At 58.1% G+C, this 20891-nt stretch overlaps 1 protein-coding gene across 1 annotated transcript in view; it reads right to left on the bottom strand.

Moving 5' to 3' along the window:
- The window catches only part of CCDC85C (coiled-coil domain containing 85C), a 79312-nt gene that overhangs the window by 4045 nt on the left and 54376 nt on the right, over window positions 1-20891 (bottom strand). Inside the window, exons 2-4 of the mRNA XM_064292996.1 lie at window positions 15912-15988; window positions 4959-5066; window positions 76-165 (exon numbers count right to left, since the gene is read on the bottom strand). Coding sequence (XP_064149066.1) covers window positions 76-165; window positions 4959-5066; window positions 15912-15988 — 275 coding nt within the window. The remainder of the gene's footprint in view (window positions 1-75; window positions 166-4958; window positions 5067-15911; window positions 15989-20891) is intronic.

Here is a 20891-nt window from a genome sequence, read left to right as displayed (position 1 = left end):
GGAGGGCAAATGAGGGGCCGGAGGCTCCCCACCCCCGTGGCAAGGCAGGGTGGAGGGAGCAGGGCCTGACCTTACCTTCATGGCATGTACCACGGCCTCAGGCTTCTGCCCTGTGGAGCTGTAGCCAGCTGAGGGTGGGGAAGGCAGCTCGGGGCAGGCTGGGCCCTGTGGGGGTGAGGACCACATGTGTGACCCGTGCCTCAGGCAGCACCCTGAATGTGTGGCCCAGGCAGAGACATGGGGCTGGAGTAGGGGGTGCGGAGAGGAGAAGGGTGTGGGGCCAAGGAACCAGGAGGAGTCCTGAGGAGCCCCCAGCCCATGCAGCTGATCCCTTCTCCTCCCCCGCCCACCCCACTATCCCCAGATAAAATGGTTCTGTGGGAAGAGGGACAGTGCAACCCACACGTGGTCCCACACACAGACCACACGGAAGGGCTGGTGTCCAGTTTGCAGAGGGAGCAAATGCAGCTCAGGGAGGACGAGAGACTTGCACAGTCACACTGCAAGACTTGGGAGGTCTGGGTTCAAACTCAAGTCAGCCTGACTCCAAAGCCCTGCCCCCTTAACACCCCAGCCACCCAGGAGTAAGGCCACCTCCACCCAGGGGTGAGGCCACTCCCAGGGATCTGGGAGCCTTTTCCAGCCACACTCTAATTCACAACCAGGCATCTCTAATTCACTCAGGCCCTGGAGATGGGGGGGCGCACAAGACCAGGTGATGGGGGGCCCAGCTGGCCTCTGTCAGAGGCTGAGTGCCCCAGCCCCCCCACCCACAAGGGCCCTGACCCAGGCGGTATGGAGCAGAATTCTGCCTGAGGGCAGTGAGGCCCGGCCATACAGCAAGTCTCAGGCTCAGGGCAGGATCTGAGGAGACTGGAAACACAGCCCACAGGCACCAGCAGAAGCCACGAGGCCCCAAGGCACTGGTGTTGCCGGAGGGGCCAGCAGGTGCAGACTGAGACAGTTCTCAGAGGACCTGCCTCTGAGAGCGCCTGAGCTGGGGGCTCTGGGGAGGTAATGCAGCACCCACACTGGTGACCTTGGACCCTTGGACAAGACCCTCAGCTTCATTTCTTGATAAGTGGGGCCCGATGCCACCCCCAGGGATGGGGTCCACTCCATAAACTCGTGGGATGGGGCTAGGCCCGGACCTCCGCCCACCAAAGCCACACACTGCAGGGGCATCAGGTGCCCTCAAGACCGGAACCTCCGTCAGCCGGGCAGCCCACCCCGCTCCACACTGGCAGAGCCAGGGCACCACCTAGGGGGTTGGGGAGCACTGCTGCCGCTAGAGGCCCACAATCACAGGGCCCAGAAGTCAGGCCTTGGACAGAGTTCCACTGGCCGTGACAATGGGTGGGGCCGGACCCACTCAGAGCCCCGGTTTCCTCATCTCGACACCAGAAAGGGCCCCTGCCCCCCAGTGTCTACAGAACCCTGGGGCACGCTGTCTGGCGGCTATTTCATGGATGCTGGCTCCTGGCCTGGGCTGCCCAGTCTCTGGTGCCCAGATCAGGGGTCTCATGTTAGGAAATCAAGGAGGGGGTTTGGTGGGCAAGGGCAGAAAGCAGGGCCAGCAACCTGAGGTCAAAGGCCAGACTTCCCCCATTGGCCAGCAGGGGGCGCCAGCTACACGTGTATGTGGAGGCAGGAAGTGCCACCTTCCCACTGAAACCTCCTGGGGAGCCCACACCCTGTCCTGGAGGAAGACCCGGTGCCACTTGGACCCTAACGTCTTTGGCCTTCATGTCCCCATCTGTACCAGGGGCTCCCTGAACAAGGGGCCGATTCCTGAGGGAACCCAAGTGCCACCCCAGTCCTTTACCCGCTTCCTCAGGAGCTAAAAGTGACCAATGAGGGCGTGGCTGTGGGGTCATGAAAACAAGTCCTCTCTGCACTCACAGGGAGCTCTGTGAGGACTATGCCCTCTCGGGCCTTCCCAGGCTCCCAGGCACACAGCACTCCTGAGGCCCCGAGGCCACACAGGCACTCTCACGTTCTCCTGCCCACTGCATCCTCACAACCACCCTCCAGGCTGAGAGAATGGTTCATCCAAGGCTAAACGGCTTGTAAACAATGGAGCTGGGACTCCAGCCTAGGTCTGTGGGTGTCCAGAGCGGGGGCCGAAATGGGGGAGACCAGTATACGCCCAAGAGAACTGAGGACATGTCCACCAGAAACCTGTACACAAAGGTTCTGGGCAGCACTGTTGGTAAGAGCCCCAAAGTGGCAACAGCCCAGACGCCCACCCACAGATGAATAAACACGATGTGGTCCCCCCATGCTAGGAAAGATTATGCAGCCATGAGGAGAAACAAAGTGCTGACAACCTGCCACAACACAGATGAACCTCGGACACAATGTGCTGAGTCAAAGAAACTAGACGCGAGACCACACACTACGTGATTCCGTTTATATGACATGTCCACAACAGGCAAACCCATAGAGACAGCCAGCAGATTAGTGGTTGCCAGGGGCTGGGGCGTAGGGGGAATGGGAACAACTGGTAACAGGTATAGACGAACAAAAAAACTCCTGTTGCTGTCAAGCCGATTCCGACTCATAACAACCCTCTAGGACAGAGTAGAACTGCCCCATAGGGTTTCCAAAGAGCAGCTGATGGATTCAAACTGCTAACCTTTCGGTTAGCAGCCGAGCTCCTAACCACTGCACCACCAGGGCTCCACTGACAGTCCAGGGTTTTTTTTGTTTGGCTGGTTTAGGGAGAGGTGATGAAAATGTTCTAAAATTAGATTTCTGTCATGGCTGTTTAACTGTGAATACCTAAAAACCACTAAATTGTACACTTTTTTTAAAAAAAAGTCAATTGATTAAAAAAGAAAAAGTGGGGAGACCGGCTTCCCCCAGGGGCCTGTCAAAACCTGGAGCCCCCTTCTCAGGAGGCTAAGAGGATACGCCACTTCACACTCCGCTGAGAGCCGGCCAGGCACAGGGTCCCACCCACAGTCACCTGTTTACCCTCAGAGTCTCCAATGTCCTGTGCCCCAGACGACACCAGAACAGAGAGGGCCCACCTACGCAGCCCCTCTGTCTCCCCACGGGCTAAGGTGCTGGACTTGGGCTCTGCAGGCCCCCTAAAGACTCGACATCCTGGGCACACGCCAAAAGGCCTAGCCCGTAAGCCCCCACTCCAGCCCCTTAACTGCCACTCAGCAACCTCACTTGGTGGTGGTCCCTCCCGAGACACCCCAAGTCCTCTTCACCCACCCACAGGGACTCTGCACACTAGCCTCCTCCCAGCTCCACTGCCCATCAGCCCCTCTGCTCACTCCCACCCACTCCTTAGTCCTTGTGGAGCAGAGACCCCTCCACAGCCTCTGACCTCCAAGCCACACCAGCCAGGCGCCAGCTCTCACTACCATGGCGCCCTGCAAGCGTGGGACCCTACAAGTGTGGGACCCTACCCCATGAGCCTCGCTGTCTCCTCTTCAAAGTGGGGTGACAGCCCCTCATGTGCAGGGCACTCGGGAGGACAAAAGGAGGTGAGGCATGTGAAGCCCCTCTGAGGCCTCCTCCAGAAAATCTTCTGAAACCTTCTGGAACCCTCCATCACTGACAGTGTTTTCTCAGTACCACTGAGGCCTCTCAGCCCCAGGCCTGGAGCATTCTCTCTGGGAGAGACCTGGGGGGGATCCCCAAGTTCACTTCCCCCACACACACACTCAGTAGGCCTGGCAAGCAGATGCCAGGACTTCACAGTCTGCAGGTCACTCGGGGTCTCAGTGCACAGCACTCAGTAACTGTCCACTTGATTGTCACTTTTATTATCATTCCCATGGATGATTCAGAAAAAAGGACAGAGATGGACTGCCCAGAGGAACCCACCCCTGGCTTCTTGGGGGCCCTGCACCATGAAGCAGGGAGCACCCCGGGCCTTAGCACCTGGTAAATATTTGGACGCCCTCATGGGGCTGCTGCCTGTGTGGCATCAGTAGATGCATTCCTGGAGAAGGTGGAAAGCCCTCAAGAGAGACACAGCCAAGTCCTGGGCCAGCTGCCAGCCGAGGTCCCTGCCCTCCTCTGCCAGCACCAAGGCCCGGGAGGGGAGGGGGACAGGAAGGGGTGCAGCAGCTATGGTGCACACCACCCAGGAAGCACTCCCGCCCAGGAACTCTGCGGACCATCCTGACAGCACAACCAGCACCCACCAAGTATCTACTACGTGCAGGCCAGGCTCTCAGGGACGCTGATATCACCGAGTGTCTGCTATGTGCGGGCCGGGCTCTGACGGACGCTCACACCACTGAGTGTCTGCCAGGATTCAGTGATACGGGGACATGTCTACTCATGAGGAGTCCACTGCCCTGGAGCCTGGAGCTCCTATCCCTCCCTTCCCACTCAGGAGGGCAGGCCCAAGCCCAGGTGGGAACAGAGACCCTGGGAATGACCTTGGAGCCTTGAGTTGATGTTTTAAGTGCATGATTCACACACGTTAGCTTGCATCCTCCATTACAAAGCTTGGAGCAGCCCCTAACACATACACACCGGAACCCATACCCCAGGCTCCAAGGCTAATAGCTGGCCTCCTCCGCCTTTGCCATAGGAGGGACACAGCTGGACCTGGACAGCCGGCTCACCTGGCCTCCAGAACACTGCCCCACGCTTCTGGCAAGGTCACCCTTAGGTGGGCCTCAACTTCCAACTGCCACGCTGAGCCCATACAAGGCTCCAGGATTGGGGACCCAAGGCCCTTTCTGGGAGGGTGAGGGCAGAAGGCGGGTGCTGGCCAGTGGCCTCAGGGGACTGAGGGATCCACAGCTGCCCTGGTCTGACCTGGAAACAGCATAGCTCTGGCCACTGCATGCCCCCAGGAGGGTCAGTGGCCTGCCTGAGCCTCCAGACTCTGATCTCAAAGATGGAGTGAGGACTGTGGAGATGCCGGACTCCCATCTGAGTACGGGGGGCTCCTTGCGGGTGGGGGGTGGGGGGGAACTTACGTTCTGCAGGGAGTCCTGGTAGGCGGGTGGCAGGGACGTGAGCTGAGACTCCGAATGGTATGGTGAGAAGCCTTTCCGCAGTGTCCGGAACTCTCCAGAGCCTGCCTGCTGCCAAGGAAGAAGAGAGAGGTTAGGTGTGAGGGGTCAGCTTAGAGGACAAGGACGTTCCCCCATCAGGACCTGGCCAGAGACACTCCCTGAACAGTCTCCAAAGCCCCCCACCCCTCCCCCAGCCTCCCACCCCTCCCCCGGCCCCCCACCTGGTTTACCTGTCCTCATTGTCCCCACCATCACCTGCCGTCTGACTGTCTGGTGTCTGTCTCCCACTCAGATATCACAGCACCCATCCTCCACAGCTCACCCTGGGTGTCTGAGCTTCACTCAAATGTAAAAGTCCAAACCAAATTATTTTCCTGGCCAGTCTCTGCGACAGTTTCTAAGTTGTCTCCAACCAAGAGTACATTCTAAACCCAAACACACTGAGTGTCTACCCTCGAGGAGCAGCCGGTGTGAACTCCCCCTCCCCCTCCCACATCACGCTGTAGAAACAACCCCCCCACCGCCCCGCCACCTTGCAAAGAGGGGCAGTGGTGGTTCAGTGCAGCTTTCTCAAGCCCCATACAGAACCTTCCAAGTGGGACTTGTTGTTGTTCGGTGCTGTCAAGTCAGTTCTGACTCCCAGCAACCCCATGTACAACAGAATGAAACACTGCCCGGTCCTGTGCCGTCCTCACAACCATTGCTATGTTTGAGCCCACTGCTACAGCCACTGTGCCAATTCATCTTGCTGAGGGTCTTCCTCTTTTTCACTGGCCCTCTACTTTACCAAGCCTGAGGTCCTTCTCCAGGGACTGATCCCTCCTGATAACCAAAATATGTGAGACATAGTCCCACCATCCTTGCTTCTAAGGAGCATTTTGGTTGGTACTTCTTTCCAAGTGGAAGACCTGGGTTCAATTCCCAGCCAATGCACCAATCTGTCAGCAGAGGCTCTCACGTTGCTATGATGCTGAACAGGTTTTAGCGGAGCTTCCAGACTAAGACAGACTAGGGAGAAAGGCCTAGTGATCTACTTCCGAATATAAGCCCATGAAAACCCTATGGCTCACAATGGCCTGATCCGCAATGGATCACAGAGATGGTGCAGGATCAGGCAGTGTTCTGTTCCGTTGTGCGTGGGGCTGTTACGAGTCAGCTAACAATAGCACCGTGCAGGCTCATGAGAGAAGAGGCTCAGTGGGAAGCCTCTTCCTGGTGTTATCTGGCCACCCAGCTGGACAGGCAGATGGAGGACTGGGAACACTGCTCCCTCCCACCAGCCCCTGGACCTGACCGTCCCTGTCCTGACCCTCACACCATCCTGGTTCTGTTTGGGGCTGGAGTCTCTCCTCTTCCTACAGCTTCTAGGGCCCTGGCCCAGCGCACGTGCTCTTGTTGAAAGCACTCGTTCTGTTGTCTCCTTCCCTCCCTCGGATAACACCCTGGGAGGAGGCATGTGTCTGCAGGGCTGGGGGAGTTTTTTTTAATTAGCAGCATAAAATTCCCACCGTGTGCTCCATGCTCATCTATAAATATTTGCAAGTCGTAGAACTTTATTAGCAAGGCAGGCAGGGAAAACGCACAACCTCTCATTAACTGGCAATGCGGCTAATGACGCCGTGAACTGAGTCGCTGTGAGTGCACTTACGTCCAAATTAAAAATCCTAGTGTCTGCCTTGGGGTCCCCTCACAGTATGAGATCACGAGATCTTACCCATGAGGGGAAAGAGGAGCTGAAATGGCCTTCGGGACTGGGCCAGCACCAGGAGGGGGGATGTGGCCTATGGAAGGTGTTGGAAACAAGTGCTATTTGGGGAGGCGCACTGCCGCACCCCAAAAGGGAATGCCTGCCACAGCACCTCCCCAGCATGGTCGCTCCGACCCTCAGACGGGAGACCCTTACACACAGAGTAGGCTCTGGACACAGAAGCTCCATGGGTTTCCTGGTTAGTGACAGGCATCAATGCACGTGGAACGGGAGTATGTCCTTTTGTCTCTTCATCTGTATCCTTCTTGCTATACTGAAACCACATAGTGAATCCCACATACAGCACTTTCCTGATTTCTGCGAATCGTTCTAGCAAATTATCAAACCCGAAGGAGTAGTGGGAGCCAGCAGGTCAGAAGTGAGGGTAGCTGGGGGCCCGGAGCTTGTGGCTGGCATTCTGAGGGGGCAGTGGGAAAACCCTAAATTTGTAGCCAGCAGGCCAGAAATGAGGGTGATGTGGGCAGCCCCAAGCTCATGGCTGGCATCTAAAGTCAGGTGGACCTGGCAGTCAGGGAGGACTGGGCCCTTTACCTTTGACCTCTGACCTGGCTCTGGTGGTCAGGGTCAGAGGAAGGGGTGCTACACACACAGCGGTGTCAGAACAGAGGGGAACAAAACTGAAACAATCAGGTATGTCACACACGGGGTTGACACAAGTCCAGACAGATTAGATGGGATCTGGTCACTGGTCATCCTTACTGACCCCCAGCCCATCTCAGCTGAGATCTGCCTGGGTCCATGACGGCAGCAGGGCCAAACCCCACTGCCTCATTTATCAAGTCCCCCAAACAGAGGTCAAACCCAGAGGAGAGGCTCGCTGAGAACCCCTGCTCATGAGCAAAAGAGATGGAGAATCTATTGTCCATATGACGTTGGGGATCCACACAGTGTCTCTGTGCCTCAGTTTCCTCTTCTGCAAAAGGAATGTGAGAACACACCTCACAGGGTTGTGGGGAGGACTACAAGCACTGTGTAACCAGCACAGCCCTACAAAATGCTGTCATTAGCTCCATTCCATGATTAAAAACACATGCAGGCCCGTTTCTTCTAACTGGGAGGATGAGAGAAACCTGTGGGGTCTCCTCCCAAGCCCCAGAGAGACAGGGCCCCATCTTCGGTGCTGGAACATGAAGTGAGGAGGTCGTGGGCGGCAGCCAGAGGGGCAAGGGCCCTCCTCACCCAGCTCTGCTGACTGTGGGGCACAGGAGGGCTTCTCACCCTGGGCACTATGGACCCGTGCGGCTGAAGAATTCTGTGGTGGGGCTGTCCTGCTCATTGTTGGATGTTCAGCAGCATCCCTGGCTTCTACCCACTAGACGCCAGTAACACCTCACACACACACACACACACACACACACAAGTTGTGACAACCAAATATCCACATATTGCCTGGGAAGCAAAGCTGCCCCACCCCCCAGCTGAGAAGCACCAAGTCAGGCAAGCACTGACGAGCCATCTAATGGCTGCGGGCCAGGCCCTCGGTGGACAACAACCCAACACCACTACGGAGCAGGATGCAGGCTCAAGGCTTCACCCAGTGGGGCCAGGAGTTTGGGGAGGTCTTAGGACAGGCCTCCTGACGGTGAGAAGGGGTGGGCTGGTGGGAAGGTCTCGCAGGCGAAAGCCACAGCAGCCTGTGGATGCAGCAAGGGGCGGCCTCCGCAAACACTTGACCTTCGTGTGCCCTGGGTCCCTCGTCAGTAACACGGGGTGCTTGCCTCCCGGGGTGCGTATATGTGAACGTGTCTGAACAGCGCCTGGCATGTAGCGTGTGCGATGGAGCGCTGGCTGCTCCTGTTAGTAAAGCAACAGTGTGTGCGTGGAAGTCCACTGGACTGATGTTTCCAGAAAGAAAACCCCAAGACAGGACTTGGTGAAGTCAAGCCCTGAGTGCCACCCTAGACTTGGACTGGGCTCCGAGGCCTGCCCACGGTGGTGACAGATTTAAGCAAGAGGATGGCGTAGTCTTAGCTGTGCTTTGTTTTGCAAAGAGCATCCTGGCTCGGTGGATGAAGGGCTGGTGTGAGCAGGGAAGAGGCTGCAAGACCCAAGGAGGGACGTGCTGCAGTCCAGGCATTTTGGGGCAGGCGTTCTCAGAACCCAGAGAAGGGGGCAGAGGTGAGGCCGTCAGGAGGCCTGGATTGGGCAGGAGCACTGGCTCATGTCTGCCGGGCCAGGTCCACAGGGTCTCCCAGCTGGGCATATGCAGGTGCTGAGGGGCCCTGGCCCGGGAGGAGTCACCTGTGCAGTAACTCAGGGCTGCGTGATCCATGTGAGACCCTCACCCCAAGCCTGGTCAGCTCAGCAGCCCCAGGGACCTCACCCAAGAACTTGCCCTCCCACAGCCAAGGAGCCAGGGGCGGGTGGGCTGTGGCTCCATCACTTTTGAGGTCCTTCCTCCCACCACGGACCATGTTATTTGACCTGCAACATGGGGGTATGACCGGCCCGTGGTCCACACAAGGTGGCAGGTCAGGCAAGGTGGAAGGAGGAGGGGATTCCAGGGATCCCAAGTGGGAGGAGACATTTCCTGAGTATCTAGCCTTTATTCTGCAAGGCTGCAAGTTCACACCAGCTCAGAGGGCAGGTCCCAGGAAGAACAGATGCCCCTGGGTGTGGTCAGCTCCCGCAGGGATGGACAGGCACTGGGGAACAGGAGAGAGACAGAGCAGAAGGGCACCACACAGCACACAAAACAGCCCCCCTCCCCCCGCCACTGCACACGGGCACACACCAGGCAGCGTTACCTGCAGCCAGCTTCCGGGGCGGCCGTAGGGGCGGGGCAGCTAGAACGAAGAGAAGAGTGTCACGGTCAAAGGCTAACCGTGACCATCACCTTCTGCCCAGCCCCTTGTCTGGACACCTGTAAGCCCAAAGCCCCCAAACCTCGGCTGTGCCGGGACCAGGGTGAGGGGTCCCCAAGGCAACTCCCAGGACTCCATGTGTTTAGAAACTCCAGACCCAGACAGGACAAAGAGCCTGCCGTGCACTGGGGCGCTGGGCCCACTCAGGACCCATCCCCAGTCACACCGGGCTCCCCACTGCCCCTGCCCCGGGAAAACAGCCTTTCAGCGGGGTGCCCAGGCGGATGCACTGGCCGAGGGACAACCCAAGACCTCCACCAGCTCAGAGAGGCTGGGTCAGGGGCACACTCCCCGTCTGGCCTCTGCTCTGTCCCCGGGGTGATCTCCCAAGGCCCCGAGCAAGGCACAACCAGTAATTCCAACCCTATTTGCTTTCTTTTTTTTTTTTTAATTTTAAGGGAACTCATTTTCAGGCCATTATGGACCAAGGGGCTGCTCCGGCTACGGGACCCAGAGATTTCACCCTAATTAGCACTCAGAGGCAGCAGCAGGGATTAAGCCTGCAGTTAACGTGCAGCTGATAGGACTGCTCACAGCTGGCTAGCTTCCCCCGCTCCCCATGCAATTGCACATCCGAAAATCACATTTCCCAAGCATGAGGGTGTCTAGCACCAGGTGGCCCTGACTGACAGGTGATTTGGTGGGTAATGCACAGACCAGACCTCGCCATTGCTACGGCTGTCCCCTCCTCCACAGGGTCCCAATGATGACAGTGAGGCCACAGGACCCCTGTAGACACAGGCAGGACTCCGGAGCAGTGCTAACTCGCCAAACTCAGCCCCCTCCTTGGCTGGGTGAAGCTGAACAACCATCGGGGCCTCAGATTGCTGGTATGTAATGGGAGTGAAGATGACCCTCGGCTCAAGAGGTTGCCCAATGGCCAACGATAGCATAAGCAAGAGCATAACGGTTAGCCCCCAGATCTTACTTTCTGCCACCCATGCCTCAGTGCCTCACGCACAGTGGTCCATTCCATCCTCCTAAGAGCCCTACCTGAAAGGCCCCTTTCAAACCAGTTGCCATCAAGTCCAACACATGGTGACCCCATGTGTGTCAGAGTAGAACTGTGCTCCATAGGGTTTTCAATGATTGATTTTTTGGAAGTAGATTGCCAGGCATTTCTTCCAAGGCACCTCTAGATGAACTCAAACCTCCAACCTTTTGGTTAGCAGCCGAGCATGTTAACCATTTGCACTACCCAGGAACTCCAGGCACCATTAGGGTCCCATTTTACAGACGTGAACACTGAGGCACAGAGAGGTTAAGCCACTTGCACAAAGTCACCCAGCTGGTAAGAACCCTGGGCTTGGCCCTTGCCCACATATGCTCATGGTAGACATTAAGCCTCCGACTCTAGGGACAAGGTGGACTTCTGGTCTCTCTTCCTGCCCACGTTACTAAGCTGGCCATGTGCTCAGGATGCTGAAAAGAGGGGGTTTCCTCACTGGGCAAGGGCTCTGATGTTCTGCTGACTATGCATTTACACCCTCCAGAAACCACACTGCCCAATATGAGGTACAGGGAGAGGCGGTCAACCCCAGATGCCAGACAGGCCGAGCAGGGATGGTGCAGAGCCTGTGAGCAGGAGAGGCCAAGAGCAGCAGAGACAGCGCAGAGCCTGTGAGCAGAAGGCCAACAGCAGCACGGCTTTACAGAGCTGCCACGTGGTCAGCATGCCAGCAGAGCCAGAGCAGAGGCCACCAGTGGGATGTGCCATCTTCCTTGGGGGTGCAAGGATGTGATCATGAGACATCGACACTGGGGGGCAGGCAGCTGAGATGGGGTGATTGCTCCCCTGTCCCCAGCCTGGAGGGGTTCAGAGCTCAGGCAAGGACAAACCACAGTGGCCATTCAGACACGAGCCAGGGTGAGCCACCAGCTGAGGGGCATGGCTGGTCAACCTTGAAAAATCACCAAGAGCAGACAAGAAGGGTGGGCACTACCCAGGGGGTCTTCCCAAGTATGGTGTGAGCATGTCACGCGCTCCACAGGGCATCACTATCACCCGTTTTACAGGTGAGGAAACCAAGGCACCAAGAGCTAAAATAAAATAACTGCCTGAAACACCACCAGGGGGTTGAACTCACACGCCTCTGATGCCCACACCCACTTCTGCAACACCATTACGGGTGGCAGGAGTCCTCCCTGCTCCAGGCCTCAGTTTCCCCATCTGTGCTTGGTGTCACTCTAGGTCACTTCCAACCTGAGCGTCCACGGACTCTGCAGGGAATGGCTGGATGGGGAGAGAAGGAGCGGGGGCGGGGTGAGGAGGAGAAGGGGGCACATGGGGCCCCCCTGGCCAGCACAGCCTCGCCACAGCCTCCACTCCCCGAGACACCCAGCCCTCTCGAATGCTCCAAGAAGATGCCAAGGTGCCTCTTGCTCTTTTGTGAAGCTGGCTCTGGGCACACAATGGATGCTTCATTTATCGGCCGGCAGGGGAGTGAACCAGAGGGAGCCCGCGGAGGCCCTTGGGCATCAATTACCGCCGCCCCCGCCCGCTGCCTCGCAGAGAACCCTCTGGAAGGATAATAGTGAGTGCGGAGCCTCAGATGAATCATCGCAGAGGAAGCAGCTGTGTTGATGGAATTGTGAAGGCTACAGGGAAAAAAATGCGGACTGCTGTACAGTAATTTAGCCTGGGAGCACGTTGCCACATTTTTAATTAAAACTACTTTAGAGTTAAATAGAGGCCACAGGGAGGGGGAGTGGAACCGGGGTCAGGACTGGCCCTGCCATCCCATCTAAATATCGTAAGGTGCTGCAGAGACACAGCACCTTACGATATTCCAAAGGCTAACAGTATTCCTCTCTCCTGCTTCTGGCCAGCTGGCAGACACCACCCCCCCACCCCACGCCGCCTTGCACAGAGACGGGGGTTAATGTACAATTTTAGTTTACTGACAAGATTTAAATGCCAGAATTGTAAAATCTCACAAGCCAGAAACACGAACGCCAAGGCCAGCATCCCACTCGGAGTACAGTCTTCACTTGATTACCTCTACAGATGGTATGTTCACTGCCTCATGAAGCAGCCCTTCCTTACTCTGAGCAAGAAGCAGCCTCCCCTGTTAGCTGAGGAGACTGTGGGGAGGCGCCACCCATTGACCTATGCTGAGCACTGCAGACCCAGAGGTGACCACCTGGGGGGCTGGGAGAGCTCTGAGGAAGCGCTGAGCTACCTGCTGAGCTGGGTGCTGACGGGCACGCAGGAGGCCAGGAGGCAGCAAGGTTGGAAGCCACCCTTGGAATCAGGCTCAGACCTCTCGGCGTGGGCCCAGCCCCACCCACCGGGCTCTCCCCACCTCCGCTGTCCTCCAGCAGCCCCTTTGTGCATGTCAGTCATGCTGGTGGGACAAGGAGGTGGTTAGGCAGAGAGAAGGACGCAAGCATTGGGGGCACCCTGAGGACAGGCCTCTGCTGGTCACTCCTGGGTCCCCCAGGGTCCACCACAGGGTGGGTGCCCAGTTAAACAGTGAGTGAGTAGGTGAGTGAGTGTCCACTTCACAGATGAGGAAATGGAAGCCAGGGAGAGGGAGTGACTTGAGAACCTTCATAAAGCTGGGTGCCATCCAACTGCCCCCAGGGACCCAAAGGCAAGCACGATGTCAACAGCAGCCTGGAAGCCCTGAGCAGGCCGGGGGGCCTTCTCTGTCTCTTCCTCCATCTCTCATTTCTCCTGCTCGGCTCAGAACTGCAGACCACTCCCCCACCCCCACCCCAAGGCCAAGAAGCCCCGTCCCTGACCCTACAGACACCTCTAACTTGGCCAATGTACTGGCTCCCAGGACCTCTGCTGACCATGAGATCCAGCAGCCAAGGGCAGGTGGGCGTACATTGTACCAGAGGCATGCCTGTGAGCACAGCTGGGGAGAGGCTGTCCTGATGAAAGAGCTGTATCCTACGTGTTCCTGACCCTGAATTGTAACTGTTATTTCCTTTATAATAAACCCCATAATTGTGAGTATGGTCTGGGAGTTCTGTGTGGCCATGCAATGAATTATGGAACCCAGCAGAGAAGTAGAGAGTGCTGTGTGAGGGATGGTTGGTGTTGGAATTGGTAAAGATGGCGGAGAGAGAAGGCACTTCTGCCCCCATGCCGTTTTCACAGGCACAGGTGAGGCATGTCAAGAGCTCCTGCCCCCACCGCCCAGGCCCAGCTCCCCTAGGCACCTGTCACGGGCACCCAGGACAGCTCACAGCAGGCTCAGAGAGGGAGAGAGACCCGGGCAGAGCCACTATCCAGTCAGTGGTGTCCCTGGATGTTCCAGACACAGGGCTCAGCTCCGACCAACCTCCACCTCCGCACAGGTGGGCCTGGGGCCCAGAAGAGGGGTACTTTGTGTGACTAGGGGTGTCCACAGAAGGAACGGGTGGCTATACCACACTTGAGCATGAGCAGGTAACATGTCCCCAAGTGCTCGAGACCACACCTGGTGCTAGGGCTGCATCTTCCCAGTGGGACGATGTGGCCTGGGACAGCCAGGATCAAGGGGTCAGGGACACTTTCATCCTGGGAAGCCAGGCTGGGAGCAGATCCCCACAGGATGTACTTCCCACAGAAACAACACTGCAGGCAGAGGGATCAGGAGCGTGGGCTCTTGGTGTGATTCAAGGGTGGCCAGAAGGTGGTGTCACAAGGTCACAGCCCCACAGCCTGAGACCCTGGGCCAGGCCAAGTTCCTAGCCTTCTTCTCCTGAACCACAGTCGTGCCCCAGGGGCCAGGCACACTGTTCCTGGAGTAAACAGCCCCCAGCCCTGCTCCACAGCGGAGACCCCGATCTCTGACACTGCCCTGTCACCTCCAGTACCTGTCGCGCCACCTGCCGACGGCTCCCGCTGCTGCCGCATGCCCTCCCTAGCCCCTGGACGATGGTTGAGGAACGGGGAATGCTGGACTGGAGACCACCAACAGGTAGCCCCACCGCTCAGCCACGTGGCACCCAGGGGGCCCGTCAGGCGCCAGCTTCCTTCCCCCGTCCTCACCAGCCCCGAGGAGCTGACGCATCCTGCACCACAGGCCCACGTGTGTGCCCATCCCAAAAGAGGCCCTAAAAGCGACACACAGGATGACAAAAGCCAACCTTGTACCTTAGCACTTGACTCTGTGCTCAAGTATGTGGCAGGTAAAGGAGGGGGAGAGGAACAGCCCAAAGTGAGGCATGCACACGCCACATACCACAGGGAGGGAGGGACAGCCCAGTGTGAGGTGTGCACACACCTTGTCCCACAGGGAGGGAGGAAGAGCCCGGTGTGAGGTGTGCACATGCCACATTCCACAGGCAGGGAGGGAGGTGCAAATGTTGCATTCCACAGGGAGGGAGGGAGAGCCCGGCACAAGCTGAGTCCCACAGGGAGGGAGGGAGAGCCCGGAGTGAGGGGTGCACACGCTGCATCCTGCAGGGAGGGAAGGAGAGCCTAGCATGAGGGGTGCATACACCGCATCCCACAGGGAGGGAGGGAGAGCCAGGCATGAGGGGTGCATATGCTGCTTCCACAGGGCTGGTGGCCCTCCTGAGCAGTCTGTGCAGTGCTAGGTGGGGAGTTCACAGTGACAGAGGCTTCACTCCATGCAGGGGCAGCAGACTCTGTGCAGGGCAGTCGTGCCAAACCCAGTGGTCACCTAGCAGCTGAGGCCTCTCAGGGCTGCTTCCCAGAGAAATGCTTTGGGGACCCCGGCCCGCCATGTTTGGGCCAGCAGGTACAGCAGGGGAGGAGGGCACAGATAAGCCAGGGGTGGGTCAGTCTCCCATCACCACCCCACTCTGCCTCACAGCCTGGAGGGCCTCCTTGCCCTCCCAGGACCCCCACGCTGCAGCTGCACCCACCACCAGGCACAGGTGCTGCCTCACTCTGCCTCCCCCGACATCGCCCTGCAGCCGCCCTTGCTGCTGCCTCTTCTCTAACCTGCCCGACAGCAAAAGTAGCCACAGCCACATGGTGTGGGCACTGGGCCTGGTCATGACGGGTGGGGAAGTGTCCAGTGTGTCCCAGCGTGGCAGGGCAGAGAAGTTTTCAGAAGCCCGTTTCCTTCCTTGTGTGTTAAGCACCAACTCCTGACAGCCCTGACAGCTCCCAAGGGCCTCACAGACCACAGACCACGGGGCAGGAGGACAGTCGGCATGGAAGGGCAGTGACGCAGGGAAGCCCAGAGGCTGTGGAGTGAGAACTCAGTCCTCAGTCCGGCTGGTTTCAGAGTGACTTCGGAGTGGGACTCAAGGGGGCAGGTGTGAGGATGGGGAGACATGGGGGAGCTGTGGGGTGGTGGCCGCGCTGCCTACCTGTGCAAGGAGCTTGCTGTCACCCTCCAGCAGCTTCACCTTGGTCTCCAGCTGTCTGATGTAGGTGGACGAAGGATCTGAAATGATAGGAGGTGCAGATTAATCAGCAGTAGAGCCCACCCCCTGCACCCTTTCCCCCCAGGCCTTGGGTTCCTATACCTGCAGGAGGGGTTCCCACGCTAGTGTGTTCCAGGGGCAACTCCTTTGTTTCCTGGATACTTCCCAACCACAGAGTCCCCGCGCCCCCCAACACACCCAAGGGGGCCCACAACCAGGGAGCAAGTCCCCCCAGGAACCACATCCAGGGGCCCCTCCACCACACAGCAGGGAAACTGAGGCTCCCAAACATGTTCCATGAGAGCCTGGAGTTCTCTCTACTCCACCTTGGCCTGATTCACAGGTGGGCTGATGACGACTCAAGTGCCCCTTACAAACCATTTGTACAGGTGGCCACACAGCAGGTAAGCCATTGCCTGTCCTCCTCAGCTCTCACCAATCAGAATCTCCAGGAGCTGGCGCTGCACCTGGGAGCCCAGCAAGATGCTCAGGGGAACTCCCCAATTGCATTCCCCAGTTTCTGAATGAAGCCAGGGCCCCAAACAGACAAGCCCACAGAAAGCCCCTCACCATGCTCACCCAGCTTTCCAGCATCCCCCCACCTCGGCCACCAGCCCCTGGTCCTGGGCCCACGGGGATGAGAATCCACTCAGCTGTCAGATGCGAAAAGCAGTGAGGAGGTCACTCCTGGCTGGGGGGGTGCAGGTGGCACAGAGGGGCAGGGACGGGACAAGCAGGTGGGCAAAGGCACCCACCACCACCACCACCACCCCGCCCCAAAGCAGCCAGGGCAGCAGGGAGGGAAGGTAGCAGGGGCCACAGTGGCTCAGCAAGTGCCTCTGTGTGTAGCCCTCACTGCGGGGTCTTGCCTGGGGAGGGGCAGGAGGGCATCGATCATACAGAGGAGCGCTTTGCAGCGCTGTGCCCCTCCTCCCATGCCCCCACAGGAAGGAGAGTCTCCCCAGAATTCACAGTTCGCACCTGACACCAGGCCCTTCCCTGTCTACACCCCTCCCCACCACTGCAGGGTACCTGCGGACTGAGGAGCCACTGCCCTTGGGTCCTGGTGTATAAAGGGGTGAGGCCTTCTCGCCCTCTCTGGGGCCCCAGCTGCCAGCCCCAACCTCCTATGCCTGGGCCCTCTCCCCCAGTCCATGGCGGCGCCCATCCTCCGAGGGCACACCCCCAGGAAGGGAGGCAGCTTTCCTGCATCGGTGCCCTCTGCCCCGTGCCCCTTGACCTGCACATGTGAAGGACCCCAGGAGTCCCCCCTCCATGGGACATGGACCAGGCCCGGCAGTGCAGCCGCCCCCTTGCTGCTGGGGAACTACACAAGCCAGAATCCCCCTAACCTCGGGCCTCACCTCTCAGGAGTCCAGATCCTTCAAGGGATGAGAAGGGTGGCTTCCCATCACACACCCTGCCATGCCAGCCCACCTCCCAGAGGACAGCAGACACAGACAGGCAGAAGGAAGACAGCCACATGAAGACAGGCAGAGGGAAGACAGCCACATGAAGACAGGCAGAAGGAAGACAGCCACATGAAGACAGGCAGAGGGAAGACAGCCACATGAAAACAAGAAGGAAGACAGCCACATGAAGACGGGCAGAAGGAAGATAGCCACATGAAGACGGGCAGAAGGAAGATAGCCACGTGAAGACAGGCAGAGGGAAGGGATGTAGCCACAAGCCAGGAACAGCCAGAAGCTGGGAGGAGCAAGGAAGGACCTTCCCCTAGAGCCTTCAGGAGAGCGCGTGGCCCCACTGATAACCTTGATTTTGGACTTCAGCCTCCAGAACTATGAGACAACATGTTTCTGTTGCTTTAAGCCACCCAGCATGTGGTACTTTGTTACCAAACGGATACAATTACACCTGTCATCATTCAAATGAAGTTCAGAAAGAGTTTGTCTCCTAAACAATAAGGAAAAACACTTAAGATGTCAGTGCAAAGACCTGGATATAAAATTATCTGTATAATTACTGCTGTGTTTTAAAAAAGCCATGCTTTTCAACGCAGTCAGGGAAGAAAACCCATAACCTGTTGCCATCGAGTCAATTCTGACTCCTAAGGACCCTACTGGATAGAGTAGAACTGCCCCACAGTTTTCCAAGGAGCGTCTGGTGGATTCAAACTGCTGGCCTTTTGGTTAGCAGCCATAGCTCTTAACCACTACGCCACGAGGGTTTCCAAGAAGTACATAAAAATATTGACCATGACGATGTTCAGAGGAGGGACTACTTTCTCAAGCGGGCTTTTGTTAGTTTTCAAATAATCTACTTCGAGAGTAGGGAGAAATCTTTTACAAAAAAGGAGACAGGTTAAATTATTGCAGGGTCACATCACAGAGCCACCCATTGACGTCACTGCAGTTTTAAATCAAAGGGAGACAGGGGGTGGCTGGGGCCTGGGATAGGCAGGCAACTCATCAGTGGCCTCAGCTCACAGCCCTCCACGTGGCCTTCCTGCGCCCAGGCCAAGCCCGTCCCTGGCGGCTCCTGCACAGCTGACCTGGCCTCAAGGCTGGCTGAAGTCCCAGTAAGCCCCTCGCCCGCCCTGCCTGACCTGTGCCCACACCCGCCGCCCAAGCCAGGCTCTCCACGCAGCCAGGAGCCAGGGAGGCTGTGCCCTGCAGGGAATGAGGAAGAGCGAGGGGGCACCTCCAGGTGGGGGCTGGAGGGAAGGAGACCCCAGTAGGGCCTGGCTCCTTGGGAGCTGCTTTTCTCAGCAGCCTTGGGCAAGCCTGTGATCCCGTGGGGCGTCTCTGAGCCCCGGCCTCCAGGAGACAGGCGTGTAATTAAATTAATCCCAGGGTTTACGGTAATGAGAAAGAGTCACGAGGGAAGTAAGAACTTCCCAGCTCGGCTGCTCGTGGAGAAAATAATGGAGGTGACCACAGAAGGGACCTGGGCCCCTCCGGGGCCCCTCAGACCAATCCTGGGGGATTCTCGACGCAGCTTCCATGGGATCCTCAGGGCGGCTCCTCTGACCACATGTACAGCCATCTAGCACTACTCCTTTTGGGGGGCTCTGCCTGTCCACCCCTCCTCGTAGATCTTTTGTCCCAGAGCAAGTGTGGAGGAGCCTCAACAGCCCAGGGGGGCTGTATTGGGGCCCAAAGGGTCTGCCAAGCTCCCCTACCCCCCTGTTCCCAGCTCCACCCAGGGAGCCCTGTGCTGGGCCCCACACTAACCAGCTGGCAACCCTGCCTGCTCAGAAGCCTCCAGGCCTGGCCAAGTCCTCCTGTTCTGGCCATTTCTCCTGCCTGCAGCCTCCCCTGCTGCTGTGGCCACGTCCAGCTTCTCACTTCCAAGTGGGCCTGAACAGCTGTAAGAATGGGGGCCAGGAGGCAGATCCAGTCACAGCCGTAAGCCCTCCTGAACCAGCTCAGCACTCACATGGATTGGTTGGCAAATGCCTGGAGAACTGGCCTGAACTCACCCTGCAGGGGCGCAGGCCCAGTTTTCCGGAAGGACTCTGCTCTCAGGTGGTCTCTCTGGCTCTCAAACATGTCCTGCCCTATCACCCTCACTCTAGGAACATGACACCCTATCCTGCCCCCGCCCCCTCCAGGCAGAGACGCACAAGGAGGACATGGTCGGGCAGCTGAGGTGAGCGTTCTGGAGCCAGCTTCAACAGTGTCCAACACTAGGCTCCCATGCCAACCTCCCCCTGGCCTTGTGTCTTAGTGGGGGTGCCTCGAAGCAAGCAGACCCGGAGATGAGGGTTCAAGTGAAAGTGGGTTATATGGGGAGTGACCCAGGAAGCCCAGGTAGTGGTGAGGAGGTGAGGCAGGGAAGGAGCCACCAGCAGGGGTATCAATCCTGCTGAGGAGCTCTGGGGGCCCTGGGGGCTACCCACTCAGGGTACAGCTGCCTGCCTCTTCCCAGGCAGCATTTCCCACCCTCTGGCTCAGTGCTATCCTGGGCTTGAGACAACAGCAAAGACAGCAATGGCCCCATTTCTGCAGGGCCCAGTCTTCAGCTGGAGCTCAGTCCCTGGCAGCAGCTGCCCACCTGCCCTGCCCACAAGCTGGACCTCGGCTGGCTTGGAGCTACACGTGCCTGGCTGCCTTGCACCTCCACTGCATCCAGTAGGCCCAGGTCTCCTCTGGCAAGCCTGGGATGCTTTGCTACGCAGGCCCCACTGAGGAGCCTTCTGGCTGTTCCAGAGCCTAGAGGTGATCTGTCTTCTTGGAGGACTTGGAGGATCCAGCTCCAGGCCTGCCCTCCCCACAGTCCAGGCATCCAAAGCCGAGCTCTGGCAGAACAGCTAGTCCTCGGACCCAGGACCAGAAAGGAGCAGTGCTAACTTCAGGACAGTACAGGCTGCTCATGGGGTGGTGAGCTCCTCGTCACCAGGGGTATGCAAGCAAAGGTGGAATGGCCCCCTCTGCTGGGCAGAAGTCTCGGGAACACGGGAGGTTCCTGGTGTAGCCATGAGAAGGGCACAGGAGGCTAGAAGGCACTGCTGCCCAGCTTGGTGCCAGGTACACTCACTGATGCCCTTCAATCCTCACGTGGACCCAGCCAAGCGAGAAAAGGGGACGCTCAGAGTGAAAGGATCCACCCAAGGTCACAGAGCCAGACACATGGGCCCAGGCGGCAGGCTCATGCGTGTCCAGGGGATGGCCCCTTTCCTTAAAAGGCTCTTAGCCTACAGACGTCGCTCAGGAACAACCTGTTTACTGCAGGGCAAAAGTGGAGGGTGAGGTACAGCCTAGGGACTGGGGACAGATAGGGAGGATGTGCTGACAGGAGCAACCATGGACTACTCCCTGGAGGAGGTGGCACTGAGATGCAGCACTGAAGAGAGAACAGACAGTGGGGGTGGGGAAAGCAGGCGAGTCCAAGCAGAAGCACAGTGTGAGCAAAGGCGGGAGGCTCAGAAACTGCTGTGCCGGGCCATCTGTTCCTGGCATC

The sequence above is a fragment of the Loxodonta africana genome, chromosome 10 (assembly GCF_030014295.1).
Source record: "Loxodonta africana isolate mLoxAfr1 chromosome 10, mLoxAfr1.hap2, whole genome shotgun sequence".
Lineage (NCBI taxonomy): Eukaryota > Metazoa > Chordata > Mammalia > Proboscidea > Elephantidae > Loxodonta > Loxodonta africana.
Note: the sequence above shows the minus strand (reverse complement) of the source record. Positions and strands in the feature narration are given on the sequence as shown.